Source organism: Aplidium turbinatum, chromosome 6 (genome assembly GCF_918807975.1).
Source record: "Aplidium turbinatum chromosome 6, kaAplTurb1.1, whole genome shotgun sequence".
Taxonomy (NCBI): domain Eukaryota; kingdom Metazoa; phylum Chordata; class Ascidiacea; order Aplousobranchia; family Polyclinidae; genus Aplidium; species Aplidium turbinatum.
The window spans coordinates 5,546,775-5,562,193 of record NC_137477.1 but is presented as its reverse complement, the minus strand read 5'-3'; the positions used below and the strand labels follow the sequence as shown (position 1 = coordinate 5,562,193).

At 40.6% G+C, this 15,419-nt stretch overlaps 1 protein-coding gene across 1 annotated transcript in view; it reads right to left on the bottom strand.

Annotated features, from left to right (window-relative positions):
* Positions 1-1,684: 1,684 nt before the first annotated feature.
* LOC145771828 (complement receptor type 1-like) overlaps positions 1,685-15,419 on the bottom strand; it is a 35,594-nt gene continuing 21,859 nt past the window's right edge. The window contains exons 21-27 of the mRNA XM_082583561.1: positions 14,844-15,035; positions 14,170-14,355; positions 13,469-13,580; positions 13,003-13,078; positions 5,749-5,824; positions 3,049-3,212; positions 1,685-2,565 (exon numbers count right to left, since the gene is read on the bottom strand). Of these exons, the coding sequence (XP_082439687.1) occupies positions 2,368-2,565; positions 3,049-3,212; positions 5,749-5,824; positions 13,003-13,078; positions 13,469-13,580; positions 14,170-14,355; positions 14,844-15,035 (1,004 nt within the window). The 3' untranslated portion in view covers positions 1,685-2,367. The remainder of the gene's footprint in view (positions 2,566-3,048; positions 3,213-5,748; positions 5,825-13,002; positions 13,079-13,468; positions 13,581-14,169; positions 14,356-14,843; positions 15,036-15,419) is intronic.

The following is a 15,419-nucleotide window of genomic DNA, read 5'->3' as shown; positions in this document are numbered from 1 at the left end:
TCCAGTAAGACAATCTCTTAGTGATGGTGACACAAAATCAAATCACTCTCTTCCAACCTGCCATGAGCCGGCATGGAAGCAGTACGGCTTGTGAAATCACATAAAATAATATGTCAACCAATAGTATGCTTGGAATACTTCACCTCAAATAGGCTACAGTAATTTCGTTCTGAAAGCTCATAAATTGATAATAATGGACTAACAAGAGTTTCCAAGAGCATAACACTACTGACGCACAATTAGTTTTAGGACACTTCTGAATTCTTTTGCGCTATATATTTTCTTTGACCTGACAACAAAATTTAAGAGATTTCTAAAAAAGAAATTAACTTGGGTACCCTCCGGGAGAGTTTTTCGTTTAAAAACAAGCAAACTTAAACACAACTTGGTATTTCTGTAAGTACAGGATTGAAAACTCTATTCAGTGCGATACATCATTAGGGTCATTACATTACTGCGACTAGGCTACAGAAGGATTAACAAAATAAAATACTGAAGAATTGTTGGATATGCTAGAGATGAGAGAGACCATAGACCAACTGGCAAAGGCAAATGGAGTAAGATGGTATGGACATGTGATAAGGAAGGAGGAAGGAAGTTTTCTTAGAAAGGCACTAGATCTAAAGGTGGATGGGAAGAGGAAACGCGGTCGTCCAAGAAGAACGTGGAAACAACAAGTGAAGGATGAGTTTAAAAAAGTCGGACTGAAGGAGGAAGATGCAAGGGACAGGGTGAAATGGAGAAAAGGGATTAAGACAATTGCTGCGCGGAAACAATCGGCCACCCCCACTAGTGGGGAACAAACCGACGATGGATTATGATGATGATTGTATCAAACAAAAAAATGTTAAAAATTTGATTTCACATAGTATAAAATGTAGTTTTGTAGGCTACACTCACATCAAAACTTACTTGATTTATGAAAGTGGCCTATAGCCTACTGACGCTTTTAGAAAAAAACGACGAATCAAAAGAAAGAATGCAACTAATTCAAAAATTGCTTAGCTGCCCAGATGTTTTTTTTAGCATTTTGCGTAGCCTACTAGTGTAGTGTATGGTTAACTGGATGAAGTAAATACGTGAGTAGTGTTCAGCAATCAGTGACATAGGCCTATGCGGTTGTAATAAGTTATAAAAAACTTGTTCACAGGCCAACCCAGCAATAGGCTACGTTTACGATGATACGAAGTCAATACGTTGTCAAAACAACTAAAACCAATAGACATCCTGGAAATTTAGACAACACGGCTGCACCAATGAAATACAAACAAATAAACAACCCAGGCAAGCGTAAACCAGACAGTTTACGGTACGGTAAATGAATTGGTTATTACAATTTTCCTTGTCCGTTTAGGCTACTACGTGCTGCCTTCGAGGCGAATTTATGCGAGCCTTTATCACAGTGGCGCACAATGAACAATGACCCAACTGATGTATGAACTGGTTTCATCAGCAAAGTTTCCAACTCCTTAGATATAGCTATCCCTAAACACTACTGTCAACTGAACGTCGTACAAACAATCAAGACTAGATTGTGGTAAATTTATTGTATTTTTGATTACTGCATTAAACAACAAGTGATCTGAGTTTCAAACAAAAGTTCGAGTGATAAAAAAAAAACGACGATGGGCACTGAAATCATACAGAGCTAGAGAACACAGCAAATAAAGTTGAAATAGTCATGAGGAAAACTATGAGATTCAATTAAGCTAGGCTGCATAAAACAACTAAACATATTTTTGCAGACTTTGGACATCTTTAAAACAAAAATACGCAAGCAATATGCTTTTTCTAGCCCATAGTAAAGTTAATCATCGAAAGACATGTCTGCAGTAGCTTCTGCAGTAGATCCCAAATCTTTCTAGAGGCCTAGTAGTTTTCCTAGTAGCCTGTTTAGAGTTTTAATGATTTGTAGGAGGACGTGTTTAGGGAGCCATGCAGGACCTCGAATTGACATCGGGGCCAAATTATCCTCTTAACAGCCTTGCATGTCTGTAATCATCAACACGTCAAACACCACAAGTATTCTTCAAGTGGATATCTAACAGGAAAGCTCATAGAATTTCTAGCGTTTTTTGTTCAGGGGACTGTGGGTAAGGCTACCCAAGATGTTGAAAATTGTTGTTGAAACCAGCTTCATTTCCGACGTTATGCCAGTCAGCTCAGCACATCACTGCAATTGTAGCCTCAGTCTCACGTAAATTCTACTGAAAATAACAAAGTCGTGCTAAATCAATCTTCATAAAATCGAAGACTACCATTAAAATGTGACTTGTTATTTTACTTTAAACTAAAGCTCTCCACAACATGCAACCACAAAAGAAACAACGCAATAAGGTTCAGTGACATCTCGACCGACAAAGACTTTCACTCGTGTTCATGAAGAACATGATCGCAAGGATTGCCACAGATCAGCATAGCAATCCTAGAAGCAAATTCATCTGTAAGCGCCTCAAACCCTTCTACTAAGGCGTCGTCGAAAATATATCGCTTGTCAGAAACTATTTCTTCAACTTGTTCCATGTCCAAAGATCCTGTTGGAGGATTGATGGGAAGGACATAGACCTAATCAAACAGGTCAGTGATTAATAAAGACAATTTAACAAAGAACCAGAGATTCGACGATTTGTCGGTTGATATTTTTGTCATATCCAGGTTTACGCCCGGTGGTTAAAAGATATGGATAAAGTGGATGGAAAGGCAAGGAAGACAACCTTCATATCCACCTTCAGGTACTTCTTGCTCTGCCACCAAGACACAACCGCATGCTCATGAGCGGTGTCGAACCAACGTCCCTTCGAGCGCCGTCCCAGGGCTATCATCACTCGGCCATGCATGTCGATTTTCAATTCTGACCAGAAGCGTGGCGTGACCGCTTTTCCGAGTTTTTACTTTAATTTGCACTTTCACTTAAATCCAACCGAGTTAACACCGTTGTAGTAGTGCTCTAAGTAGACTATACGCTTAAAGTTTACTGAAAAAATGAACACCCAAAAAGTAGTCGCACTACGCCACTGATTCCGACTGCGTTGTAGATCGGCCACTTACCGTTGCTCCGCTTTCTCTTAAACGCCTGGCCGGCTCGCCAACCTGGTCTTGAGATCTTCCGTCAGTTATTATCAGAACGATGTCAGCAACCTTTTCTCGGTTTCCGTTAGATGGAGCTAGCATGACATCGGTCACATGCGAGATGGCGTTTCCTGTGTGTGTTCCTGACAACACGTTTTCAAAAAAGACGATCAACAAACACCAAATGTTTCTCGGCAGCCGATTGCAGAAGGAATTGACAGCGATAGACACCGTGTTGCGCCCATGAGGCTGGGCTCGTTAGAATTGTTGTTTTAGATATGCAAATACATTATGGGGCAATGAGAACCATAAGTAAAACTAAGTAAAGAATAAAGGTGGTAGCCTAAAACTCGCTTGGCCACTACATCGATTGATTGTGGCAATCTTTATAATCAGAGTGGAAAAGTCAATTTGAAAACTTAATCTTGGCGGTTTGCACAGGTTACGTGTAGATGAGCACTGCCGTAGACTCGCTTATTGAGATAGAAAGAGTATACACTTGTTGAAGTGATTGTGTCTTGCGTGTAAATTGGTTTATCCAGTAGAAGCAGCTGTATGACCAACTGCCCCGGCCGCCGTGGGTGATTCTTTTGAATTCTAGGTAAAAATTTACAGAAAAAAATATGCTTGCAGGTCCGTAGCCAGACATTTTCAAGGGGGGGTTCCCAAATCCTAAAATATGGACCTTTTGATAACACTTCCTTCTTTGCCTGTCCCCAAGCAAGCAATCAAAACATAGGAAGTTGCAGTACATAATATATAGACTAACAAACAAAACAAACTTCAAATTGTCAATATTACAAAAACAAAATAAATAAATAGGCTACGAACAATTTTCACATTAACAATAGCACATCTACAGGGACGCCGGAAGCGGGGGGCAGAGGGGGTGGATGCCCTTTTAAGGTCATGTAAACTACTGCACATTTTGCAATATAACAATTTTTGCTATTCGCTTTTAGCCTAAATTGTCTACGATATGCGAGCTTCTAAACCAGGGATCCGCAAATAGTGGGTCGCGACCCACATTTGGATCGCGAGATTATCCACGGTGGGTCGCAAAAGGGTTTAAACTTACTATAAATATAACTTGTATGTCAAAAATAAATACAATCATATACTCTTTGACGCACTGAGTTTCGTCTTTCCACCTAAAACATCGGGAAGCTGATCGTGAGCTACATGTTCAGAACAATGGAAAACCTCTGTCCTTCTGCCCTGAACCAAAATATCTTAGGGTGACGCTAGACAGATCGCTCACATACCACCACCATTTAGTGTCACTGCGCAAGAAACTGACATCCCGCACTGGGCTACTCAAGCGCCTGGCAGGCTCCAGCTGGGGGGCGAGGGCTGACACTTTTCAGCCTTTTTCCTTGTCTACTCTTCAGCAGAGTAGGCTACTGTGCACCTGTTTGGTGCGGCAGTGCTCACTGCCATAAACATCGCCACAGCCATAAACAGCGCCTTGCGCACAATGACCGGATGCCTGCGTCCCACGCCATTGGACAATCTCCCCATTCTAGCTGGCATCCAACCCGCTGAGCTTCGTCGTGAAGAAGCGACTCTGTCTCTCAGTCGACGGGCACCGAAGCCTAACTAGTAACCATCTTTTCCATCACAAGATCTCTGCTTTCCAAACGAGCACCCCGTCAACTGAAATCAAGACACCCATTCGTGCCAGTCGCTCAACTTCTGATTAACGAAGCTGATGAACAAAACATCTCTGCGGCTACTTAGGCAGACCATCTATTGAATTCTGAACGGAAGTCAAGTAGCCTATTACCAGACTCCATTCGTTCATTTCCTACGCCGACACATGCTCCATAGGCCTGACACTACAAAGACAGGCATGGGTGCGCCTCAACAGTCTTCGTACGGGCGTCGGGTTTTTCTGCTCAACCATGCACCAATGGTGAATGGCCTCTTCCTCCTCCTGTGAATGTGGTGCCGAGGAACAGACCGCAGACCACATCATCAATGACTGTAGAACGGAGTGGAAGGTCTGCGCGTTTTGGATGATGAAACCAAAGACTGGCTGCTCTCTAGCAGCCTTCCAGTGTAGTCCTGGAACATCGTGAATCTGGGGTGGTAAAAAGGTAGATCCTCGGTCCCAGAGGCTTACATGATGACGACCACAGTTAGAAGGTCCACTCGCTTATTAAGCCCAATTTGGTCCATTCTTGAATTATTGAAAGTATAGGAGTGGTAGAAAATCCCCCCGCTCAATAAGCCCAAAATTGTCCTGTCCCGATGTAGGCTTAATAACCGGGGACGACCGTATTGAAGTTGGTATTAAATTGCAAAAGATTTTGCGCAAAAATTATATGCATCTGAAACCTTTGGGCCGCGAAGATTTCGAACCATTGTCTTTTGGGTCGCGCCAACAAGTATTTGCTGACCCCTGTTCTAAACAAGCAACAATATATTAACATGTTTATTCAGAACTATCTGGAAGGTTTCAGCTGATCATAGGTAGCTGATCCTGTGATCGTATGTACACTACACCTTCTCCAAAATGTGGACCTTTTCGGCTCAAGGGGGGGTTCTCGGGAACCCCGAGAACCTCCCTGGCTACGGGCCTGTGCTTGCATTTACATTTGGTCAAATTATACGCGGTAAGTAAAAATTTAACATCTCGCTCAATTTTAAACAGAAACTGTTCTCATGATTACGTACCCATGCCATTGTATGGAATCCTTGCAAAGGCGTCCAGCAAGTCTTCTTTGTTGTTTAAGAAATCATTCAATAGAATCTAAAACAAAAACGAGTAATAGAGTTATAGTCATAGACCCAGCTCATTCGCAGTCGCTGTTTTACTTTTTTGTATCATTTTCTGTTACGCTGTCTAGGCTTTAAAAATAGCCTAATTTGTACCCTGTTAAATGCTGATGTCTATCTAAGATCAAAGTTTTATGAAATTATAATGTCTCTTGTAAATTGTTGTAGCTACGAGGAAAAATGAGATGTTTGTAGTGTTTCCCCTGTACATGTATTTTTTCTCATGTACTTCCATATAAATGTGTAACATGTGTGCATATATGAAGCAAATAAATAATTAAATATTGATGATGTGAACAAATCAATGCTCAACTTCAGACACACTCCCATTGCTTCACTAAAAAACCAACTGGGTTGACACAGTATCTCATTCTTTTGCGTCCAGCGTCTTTTCGAAATGTTGCTTGTGCGTAGCACAAAGCTCAAAGTATGCAGCACAAAGTTTTGTAACAAAATCTCTATGAATTTATTGATTTCCTCTAGAGATGTACCGATATATCGGTATCGGTGATATCGGCCATTTTTTGAGTATCGGTATCGGCAAAATTTGGCCGATACTGTGGCCGATACTAAACACGTAAAAAAAGGCGTTTGCTGCGGATTTTCTACAGAAGCAATGGTATAATTTTTTTTAAAGTAGTAACTAACGTCACATTGATGTAGAAAAATAACAACCTGTTCAAATTTTTAATACATCACACTCCCATGACTTCTTGCGCGCACGTTTTAACATTGGTTGCTTACAGTGATTCTTTCACTTAAACAAAACGTTTTGTTTCAGCAGTTTTGCGTTGTTCGATTCTTAAGTTGTGTAAGGAGACTCAATTTCTCCAATATTTATCATTTGTGTTTCTTTTTTACTCTCAGCAGAGTAGGCCTATAAAACTTGTAAAAGTTTTTCATCCATACAACGTCATGAATTAAATTATATCTCAAATCGGCATAATGACGTGACATCATCTAAACGTAACAGAAATAGCAAGAGCAAGCAGGGGCGGATCCAGAGGGGGGCGATTGGGGCGATCGCCCCCCCTAAAACCTAAGAAAGTAACATTATTCTTCATTTATATGCGTACGATTTGGAAAACAACATAGGCCTACCGTATCGAAAGCGATGTTGAATAAGTCTTTTGCCATGTTCGAAGATTAGGTTAGGCTAAGGTAGGCTATATTAATAATATAGGCCTAGTGTAAGGCTATTATTTCGTCACAGAGTCTAATTACCGAACGAAAATACTAACATTTAAAAAGTTTCTAAACTTTTTGCCGGCACTAAATAGAGCATAGCTATAAATCTCTTAGCCTAGACAAGTTGGTTGACAGAGCAGGTAATTGGTAACTTTGGCGGTCAGACGTGGAACTAAAACCATTGGAATTCTACCTTGAAATTGCATCTAGAAAGAGCAAAGTTCAATGTTTCTCAATGAGACTTTAGCATCTTGTCACCTAACATCATTGCTACCACGAAATTAGGCTATCGATCCGATAGCATTGACAAAAGTCATTTGCAATGCCTACAACGGTTTTATACGTCATATATCTAGTGTGGAATCAGTGGAATCTGCTCTATGTTCAGAGATCCAACAATGGAAGGAGAAGTGGGCAAATATAACTGTTCCGGCGACTGCTGCAGTCTTACCGATGACTGCGGAAGAAGCTTTACAACAGTGTGATGAAGATGTGTACACAATTGTACACTCTCTTCTAAAAATACGATTAACCTTGCCAGTCAGCGTAGCAGTAGCCGAAAGAAGCTTTTCATCTCTTTGGTCTCTGAAAACCTGGCTGAAGAACAGCATCGGCGAGGAAAGACTGAATGGATTGGCCTTACCATACCAGCATCGGGACATTTCAATTGACAGACTTCGTGATAAATCGATTTGCCAACAGTAGAAATCGCAAACTTGACTTTGTGTTGTAATCAAAGGCACGACACCTGATAGTATTACCCGTACCGGCAAAGTAGTTTTTTTATTTTCGTTTTATTTGTGAAGTCCACAGAAATAATTGTTTCTGTTAGTTTCTTTCTTTGTCTGGTGCAGCAAAGTTAATAAATATACCTGCTGTATATTTATTAACTATGGGTGCAGCGACCGTGCATGACACGTTTCAAGGAAGACTATATCCTTTGGTCGTCATTTAACTATGTTTAACTGCCATTCTACAGTTTTAATGTATAAATTGTAGTGTTTCGCTGGTCCAAAATAAAAATTTACAATCGAAAGCTAGCTTATAGTGGCAATTCTACGGAAAGTGGAGCATGACCCAGTGTTTTGACCTGGCCCCCACTTTTGTTGCTCATTATGTTGAATGTATGCATAACCTTTCCTCATTGCTCTTTATAACAATTCAAAACTTGTCAGAGGAATAAAACCTCGAAGTTATACAATAAGTCTATAACAACCTCAATGTCTGTATCAATATTATGCTGTGACATTGGGAAAACAGAATTACGTGTTATTATCTTTCTGTGGTCAATTTTTTTAATTGCTTTGGAACAGTCAAGAGTAAAACCTTCAGCCTCAACTACAAAATGCGGCTAGATTGTTCAGGCTTCAACTTGACATGGAAAGGGCACATCAGCTCTTCATCCCTCCCTTTGTTAAACAACAGCATTGTTGAGGGTTTTTCAAGTTATAGAATTTCTCATAATTTGTGTTCGAAATGCTCTCAAAACGCACCAAATTCAATCTAATTTTTCTGGGGGAGACCCCGTCGTTGTTTGTGCCGGGCTGATCACTTGCCTAAATGTCAATGACATCGGCATCGCCCCCCCTAACGTTAATACCTGGATCCGCCCCTGAGAGCAAGTATCACTATAAAAAAAAACACAAAAATGCAACGCAAATAGGCAACATCAAAAGACATATGTGAAGAAAGGGGCGTTCTTCCCGGCTATCAGCACAAGGCTGAGCACTCACTAGTACAGCGAGCAGCTGCGATTCGCCAACCATAACGGTGTAGCTTCCACGCTAGCCATTCAGACCATCCAATCAACAATATGTTTCTCGGCAGCCGATTTGTAGCAAGAATTGACAGCGACAGACACGTGTTTCGCCCATGAGGCTGGGCTCATCAGTATCGCACCGTATTCTGCCACAAATTTATTCGACCACCGCTTTACCAGTCAGTTTAAAGGTGCGTCTACACGAGAAAGTGTTCTTGCTTAGAAATTCTTGCTTAAGCTAGTTTTTAAGCTTGTTTCGTCTACACTCACAATCTCAAAAAAAGATTTTGCTTGCTTGAACGCGGTCACGTGAGTATTTCAACCGCAATGACGTCACGTTTCAAAAAGTTCGCGCCAAAGCAAGAAGTAAACCAACTGTTTTTTAACAACTAGTCGGCAGTCGCAGTGAACTGGCACTTTGAGTTGTTGCAGTCATTCTATGATTTAATAATGGCTTTCAAATGTTAACGTGTGTTATTTTTGTTGTGATGATCATGGTCAGAAATAAAAGCAACTGAACTCAACTTGTGTAAAAAATGCTGCAAAAAGATAAGGTTGCAAACGCGCAATTTACTTCAGAAAGAAGTGTTCCGACACCTTAGTGAAGTTAAAAAGTTAGAAACAGGTGTGGCCAGAGAACACTGGAAGCATCAAATACAAAACAACAACTACAAACTTCCTAGTTGCTTAACTAGCAGCCAGACTACTGAGTGTAGACCTGAGGTTTTGCCGCGAAAAGATTTCTAAGCAAGAGAACTCACTTAAGCGCCCAGTTTTTCGCTCTGGAGCGTATTTTTTCTCGGGCACTCGCTTACTCGCTCAGTTTCTTAAAAGTAAGCGGCACAAAGTGCGATTAACTTAAACAAACAAGAAGTTTTGCTAGCTTAAGCAAGAAAACAGTCGTCGTGTAGACGCACCTTAACTCTTATCTTTGTGGAAACAAAGAAAGAGCCAACAAAACCAGCAGGCGCCAGGGCAGAGGACATTGTGAAGAAAGGGGCGTTCTTCCCGGCTATCAGCACAAGGCTGAGCACTCACTAGTACAGCGAGCAGCTGCGATTCGCCAACCATAACGGTGTAGCTTCCACGCTAGCCATTCAGACCATCCAATCAACAATATGTTTCTCGGCAGCCGATCTGATAGCCGGGAAGAACGCCCCTTTCTTCACAATGTCCTCTGCCCTGGCGCCTGCTGGTTTTGTTGGCTCTTTCTTTGTTTCCACAAAGATAAGAGTTAAACTGACTGGTAAAGCGGTGGTCGAATAAATTTGTGGCAGAATACGGTGCGATACTGATGAGCCCAGCCTCATGGGCGAAACACGTGTCTGTCGCTGTCAATTCTTGCTACAAATCGGCTGCCGAGAAACATATTGTTGATTGGATGGTCTGAATGGCTAGCGTGGAAGCTACACCGTTATGGTTGGCGAATCGCAGCTGCTCGCTGTACTAGTGAGTGCTCAGCCTTGTGCTGATAGCCGGGAAGAACGCCCCTTTCTTCACAATGTCCTCTGCCCTGGCGCCTGCTGGTTTTGTTGGCTCTTTCTTTGTTTCCACAAAGATAAGAGTTAAACTGACTGGTAAAGCGGTGGTCGAATAAATTTGTGGCAGAATACGGTGCGATACTGATGAGCCCAGCCTCATGGGCGAAACACGTGTCTGTCGCTGTCAATTCTTGCTACAAATCGGCTGCCGAGAAACATCAAAAGACATAGATGTTTTCTTTGACTTGTCAGCAGCAAGTGGTGATAACTGTGGCTGTGGGAGTTCGTTGCGCAATGCGCAGCCTACTTACTCTGACATTGTTTAAGCTTGGTGAGTTTATTACAACGAAAGGTGGAAATTAAATCACAAACTGATAGAACCAGCTTACTAAAAACAACCAAGTTACATGGGTTTTTTAAACGTTTAGCAACGTAAAAACGATGCAAAATTATACATTTTTGGTACCTGGGTAGTCTTGGCCTGGCAAAATTTTCTCAACCAAACGACAAGCGCCCTTAGGGGTAGGAACTTAAACATACTGATATCCAATTGAACGAACCCGAACCACGAACCATCAGATGTTAGGTTGTCCGTCCAATTGTGACCATTTCAGCATTCAGCCAGAGAGTTAATTATTACTTTAAACTTTTTTTGGTAATTACACAACAAACAAGAGCAATAGCAGTGGTGGGAAGTTGCATTTTTCCTTTGTTCCGAGAAACGCAACCTTGATGACGTCATGAACAGCGTAGCTTCTGATTGGTTGATAGTTCGTGGTTCAATGGGATATCAGTATGTTAAAGTGCCTACCGCCCTTAGGTTGCACATTACTTGTCGAATAGTTTTTGTACGACTACACAAATGACTTGGTTTACATTTTACATCTTATTATCAATTATGATAGCCTATTTGGAGAGTTTGCGCAAACCCTTCATTAATTTTTCAGAAACCCCAATTATGATGTAATGTTTCTTCCCTTATACCCCAGTCCTCAATCACGGTGGCCTTTCATTACTGAAACCTACTATTATGACACAACATTGAGTTGGGATTGGATTCTTGAATCTTCAAGTGCCAAGGACTTCCAAATCCGTCCATTGTCACTCATAATGACGTAATATTGCCCCTTTGGCACCTAATGTTGCCCATTTGAAGTTCCCCTTGCTGCTCTATAAATTTCCAAAGTTGGTTGGTTTTGTGGCGTATTTTGGAATTTATTTATTGTAAGCGCCAAACTTGAACACAACTAATTTTGAATTTTGGGGATTTTTTGGTTTTAAACTAATTTGTCACTGTGTCAGTCGCGGTGGTGCCACGGCTTGTGTTTTAGCACAAGATCTTGTGGTTTTACTTTTGATCTTGTGCTCTTGTGTTTTAAGTTTTACCTTATTTGCATAAAACTATTAAAAAAAGCTTTGAATTAACATAATATGTCAATTCAAAGCTTTTTTTAATAGTTTTATGCAAATAAGGTAAAACTTAGCATTTGATATAATTACTTGCAAATACCAAAATTGCTTCTTTTTGTAACACTAAAGTATCGGCCAAAATATCGGTATCGGCCTAAAAAAGTGATATCGGTATCGGCCAAAATATTGGTATCGGTTCATCTCTAATTTCCTCTTAACATGCGTGATGACAAATATCAAAGTAGTTGAGAATAAAAACTTGAAATTGGGAAGATTTTCAGGTTTTGAAAAGCTGTATCAAAAACCAAGACCTACAGTCTACTACACACAAAGCCCGGCAGTCAATCAAAAATTTTTTCGATGAAACTTTGAAAAAGGGCCGGATGCGAAAGGGTTAAAGGTTTTCAAGTAACCCGACCTGGAATTGAAACGCGGGAGCAGTAAGCAGTCATCCGGTTCGTTGAAGACTATTTGATCTAGATTACTTGTTGTCGCTCTAATCGATTAATTTCTTACATTAGACCGCTACTTTCAGTGGTCAATTTTGAAGTAGATCTGTTGCAGTGGTTTCCAACTTGAGGTCCAGGGATCATGGCTCAAAGGGTCAATGTATGCATTGATTTTTGGAAAAAAACATTACAATTCATTTAAGAGTTTTAAACCAATTTGGATATTTTTAGAAAAACTTTATTCATAGTCGCACTTAGAATTTTAAGTGTTTGCAGGCTTGATATTTCTTTGAAAGCGGTAAGTGAATACAGAGCTGGGAATTCCTGGTCTCAGAACCAGGGATATCTAAAGAAGGGAATACGAAGGCTTTTATTACGTCTGACAATAGAAGGGCTTTTGTTTATCGTAAATAATAATCTGTGTTTATCGTAAAATGACAATTGGCACCGATAGTAGTTTAATAAATCTTGTTATGATAACTTGGATTGCGCTATTAGCATCAGGCCTGGATATTCACAGCATGCTCATGGTTGCTTGTTAATCCAACTACGTATATACTTGCTTTACATCTAGCCTACTGCAAAGGCTTTGTTCAAAAAAACAGCTTACTGGTAACTTTTCAACTGTCTTTGTAAACAAGTATTCTTTAAATATGCTCTATGTAACAATTGCTAACTGTCTTCTGCAGCTCATTGTACCAGCTGCACTACAAAACTTTCTACGATTTTAAAAAGAACCACATGTTTAAAGCACTGCAAACTACCGCACTGGTAGTGTCATGAGAATAAGGCAATCGCTGCGAGCCTTCATATCCCCTTCTCTAGATATCCCTGCTCAGAACATTCATAAAAGCATAAATCTTACTTGTGTTTCAGTGTCCACTTCCCTGTTGTATCGAAATATTCCATAAGCAGCAGCTTCAGGAGAAAGAGTGAATTTTCTGAAAGTTTGAAGCAAAATTAAACGTCACTCTTGGTAGCCTACTAGTTGTTTTCTTTTGAAAAAAGTATAGGCCCGTCTAGGGAGCAAGAAGGATAGCCGCTGACCCTTCTTCCAAGGGGGGTCAACCCCTACTGCCTATCTGGTACAACTTTTACGTGGTGTGCATTTAATATACAATAACCCCTGCCGCACATTGGCAAGTACGATAGGAATAAGGGGTAACTTGGAAGTGCGGAGGATAAAGTGGCCTATGGAAACTATGTGTTTAAATTCCAGGGTTTTCAGTCCTGTGACAATTCGCAAATGGATCAACAATCGTAAACAGCAGGCTCGCTGTTGCTACGCCTCGCCGTTCTTTTGTCATTAAAGTTTGCTTACGCCAACTGACCGTAAAACTCCATCCACAAAGCTCATCATTTTATCCCAGTTGCTTCCTCCAACTGAAGATGAAGAATCCAGGACAACAATGAAGTCCATCACAGCATCTGGTGGGCAATCACCTAAGCAATTAAGCATAACATTAATTTATTGGTTCATTTCATGAAAATTTGAAATCTTCGATTAGTTGCCAGAGATTTGATTTTCTAATAAAAAAGAAAAAGGTTCTGAAATAAACTCATTCAATTCAGGGAAGTCAACAAACTTAGCAACCACCTCTTGAGTTTATTTTCTGAGGATTTCAAGAATGTCAGAAGCTAAACTTTGAAGTCGAATCAAATTCAGCAAGTAACTCGATCAAGTTTCCCTCATCTGTATAGTTTTCTGCGTGTGAGGAGTCTGGTTTTGTTTTTTGTAAAGATGAAAAATGCAATTTCACCAGCCAAACTTCAATCTCAAGTGTTTAAAATAAATTTTCTACCAACAGAAAGGCAAGCTTAGTTGACTAGTTCTTTCTGGCACGAGACGAAAATATTTCGCAAAGCTTAAAATATTTTCCAGGCCACTTTGCACCATGAAAGCTCTCGAGCTCAGAAACAGTTTTTTTTAAATCACCTTCGAAAATGCATTGAATTGTATGTTAACCTACATGAAAGAAAAATATTAAAATTAAAAATCATAACATCGAAACGAGAAAGAAAAAACACATACGAGCGCAGCAAGGAGTAGGCACATCCCATTGATCGTTATCCATGCAAGTGTTTTCGACAAACGTTTCGGGATAAACGTGGTAATCAGTTTCCGTGCACTCAAAAGTACAAGTGGATGAAGGAAGGCCATCTTTCGTACACAGTGCCCTACCGTGTGGAAAGGAAAGCTGGCTCTTGCACCCAGTTGCTGAACATTTTGGGTTGACACGTTAGTTGGCTACACACAAGCTATTTAAGAAACATAAAATGTTCATATCAAACATGTTTATATGATTAGGTAGTGTAATTTCAACAGCTCTTTCCATAATGGTGTCAGGCTGTCTTGTGGTAGGAGAGGCTAAGCAGGATTTCTAAAACCATAAAAAAAGAAACTATCCTGGGAGTACAGGTGAGTTAAATTGTCCCCGCTAATTAGGTTAACAAGTCCCAGGTTAATTGGCCAACCCGCTTATTAAGCCCCAATTTGGTCCGCTCCGGAATAACTGGGTGTATAAGAGTAGCAGAAAAGCATGCCCCACTAAAATAGGCACTAACATTAATGTGGCTAAACACAAATAAAGACACCATCCAGTATCATCGTTGCAGAACGTGCCTAAAAGTATGACGTGACACGAAAAACGTTATGGTTTGCGTTATTAAACTTTTTCACCTTCAAAATAAATGAAGTATTTCTACCTTCACATGTAGGTGCCATCTTGTCCCACATTATAGATCCGTCAGCTTTCTCCACACAAATTGTCTCTGTGTCTCCTCTCAAGAGATACTCGGAACCACAAGTGAAGCTGCATTTCGACCCAAGGAAGCTTTCATCGCTGCAAGTCACTTTGCCGTTCATTGGAGCATCAGGCGCGTTTGGGCAGAGTTTTCCTGTCAAAAGATATTCTGGTAAATTTTTTTCTCATATGTAAACATAACTGGTGGCTGAAGATTTCAATTTTCGGACAAGAATAGAAAAGAATATGGTTGATGTTCACCTTCAATTATGTCAGTATCGTGTAAACCAGTGGTCTCCAACCAGTGGATCGCGACCCCAAGTGGGGTCGCCTTAACTTGTCCTGGGGTCGCCACAACTCACCATATTCAATTTGTTACCGTTTTCATTCATTACCGAAAAAAAGACCGATGCTTTTTTGTTCTAATTCGCAACCTTTGCCTGTGTTTTGGAGTACAGCTTGCTACCTCGTGTCACAAATAAACCATTGTGGTGCAATGATCAAAAACGGAATAGTTGCGACAAGTAGGACAGAGCAA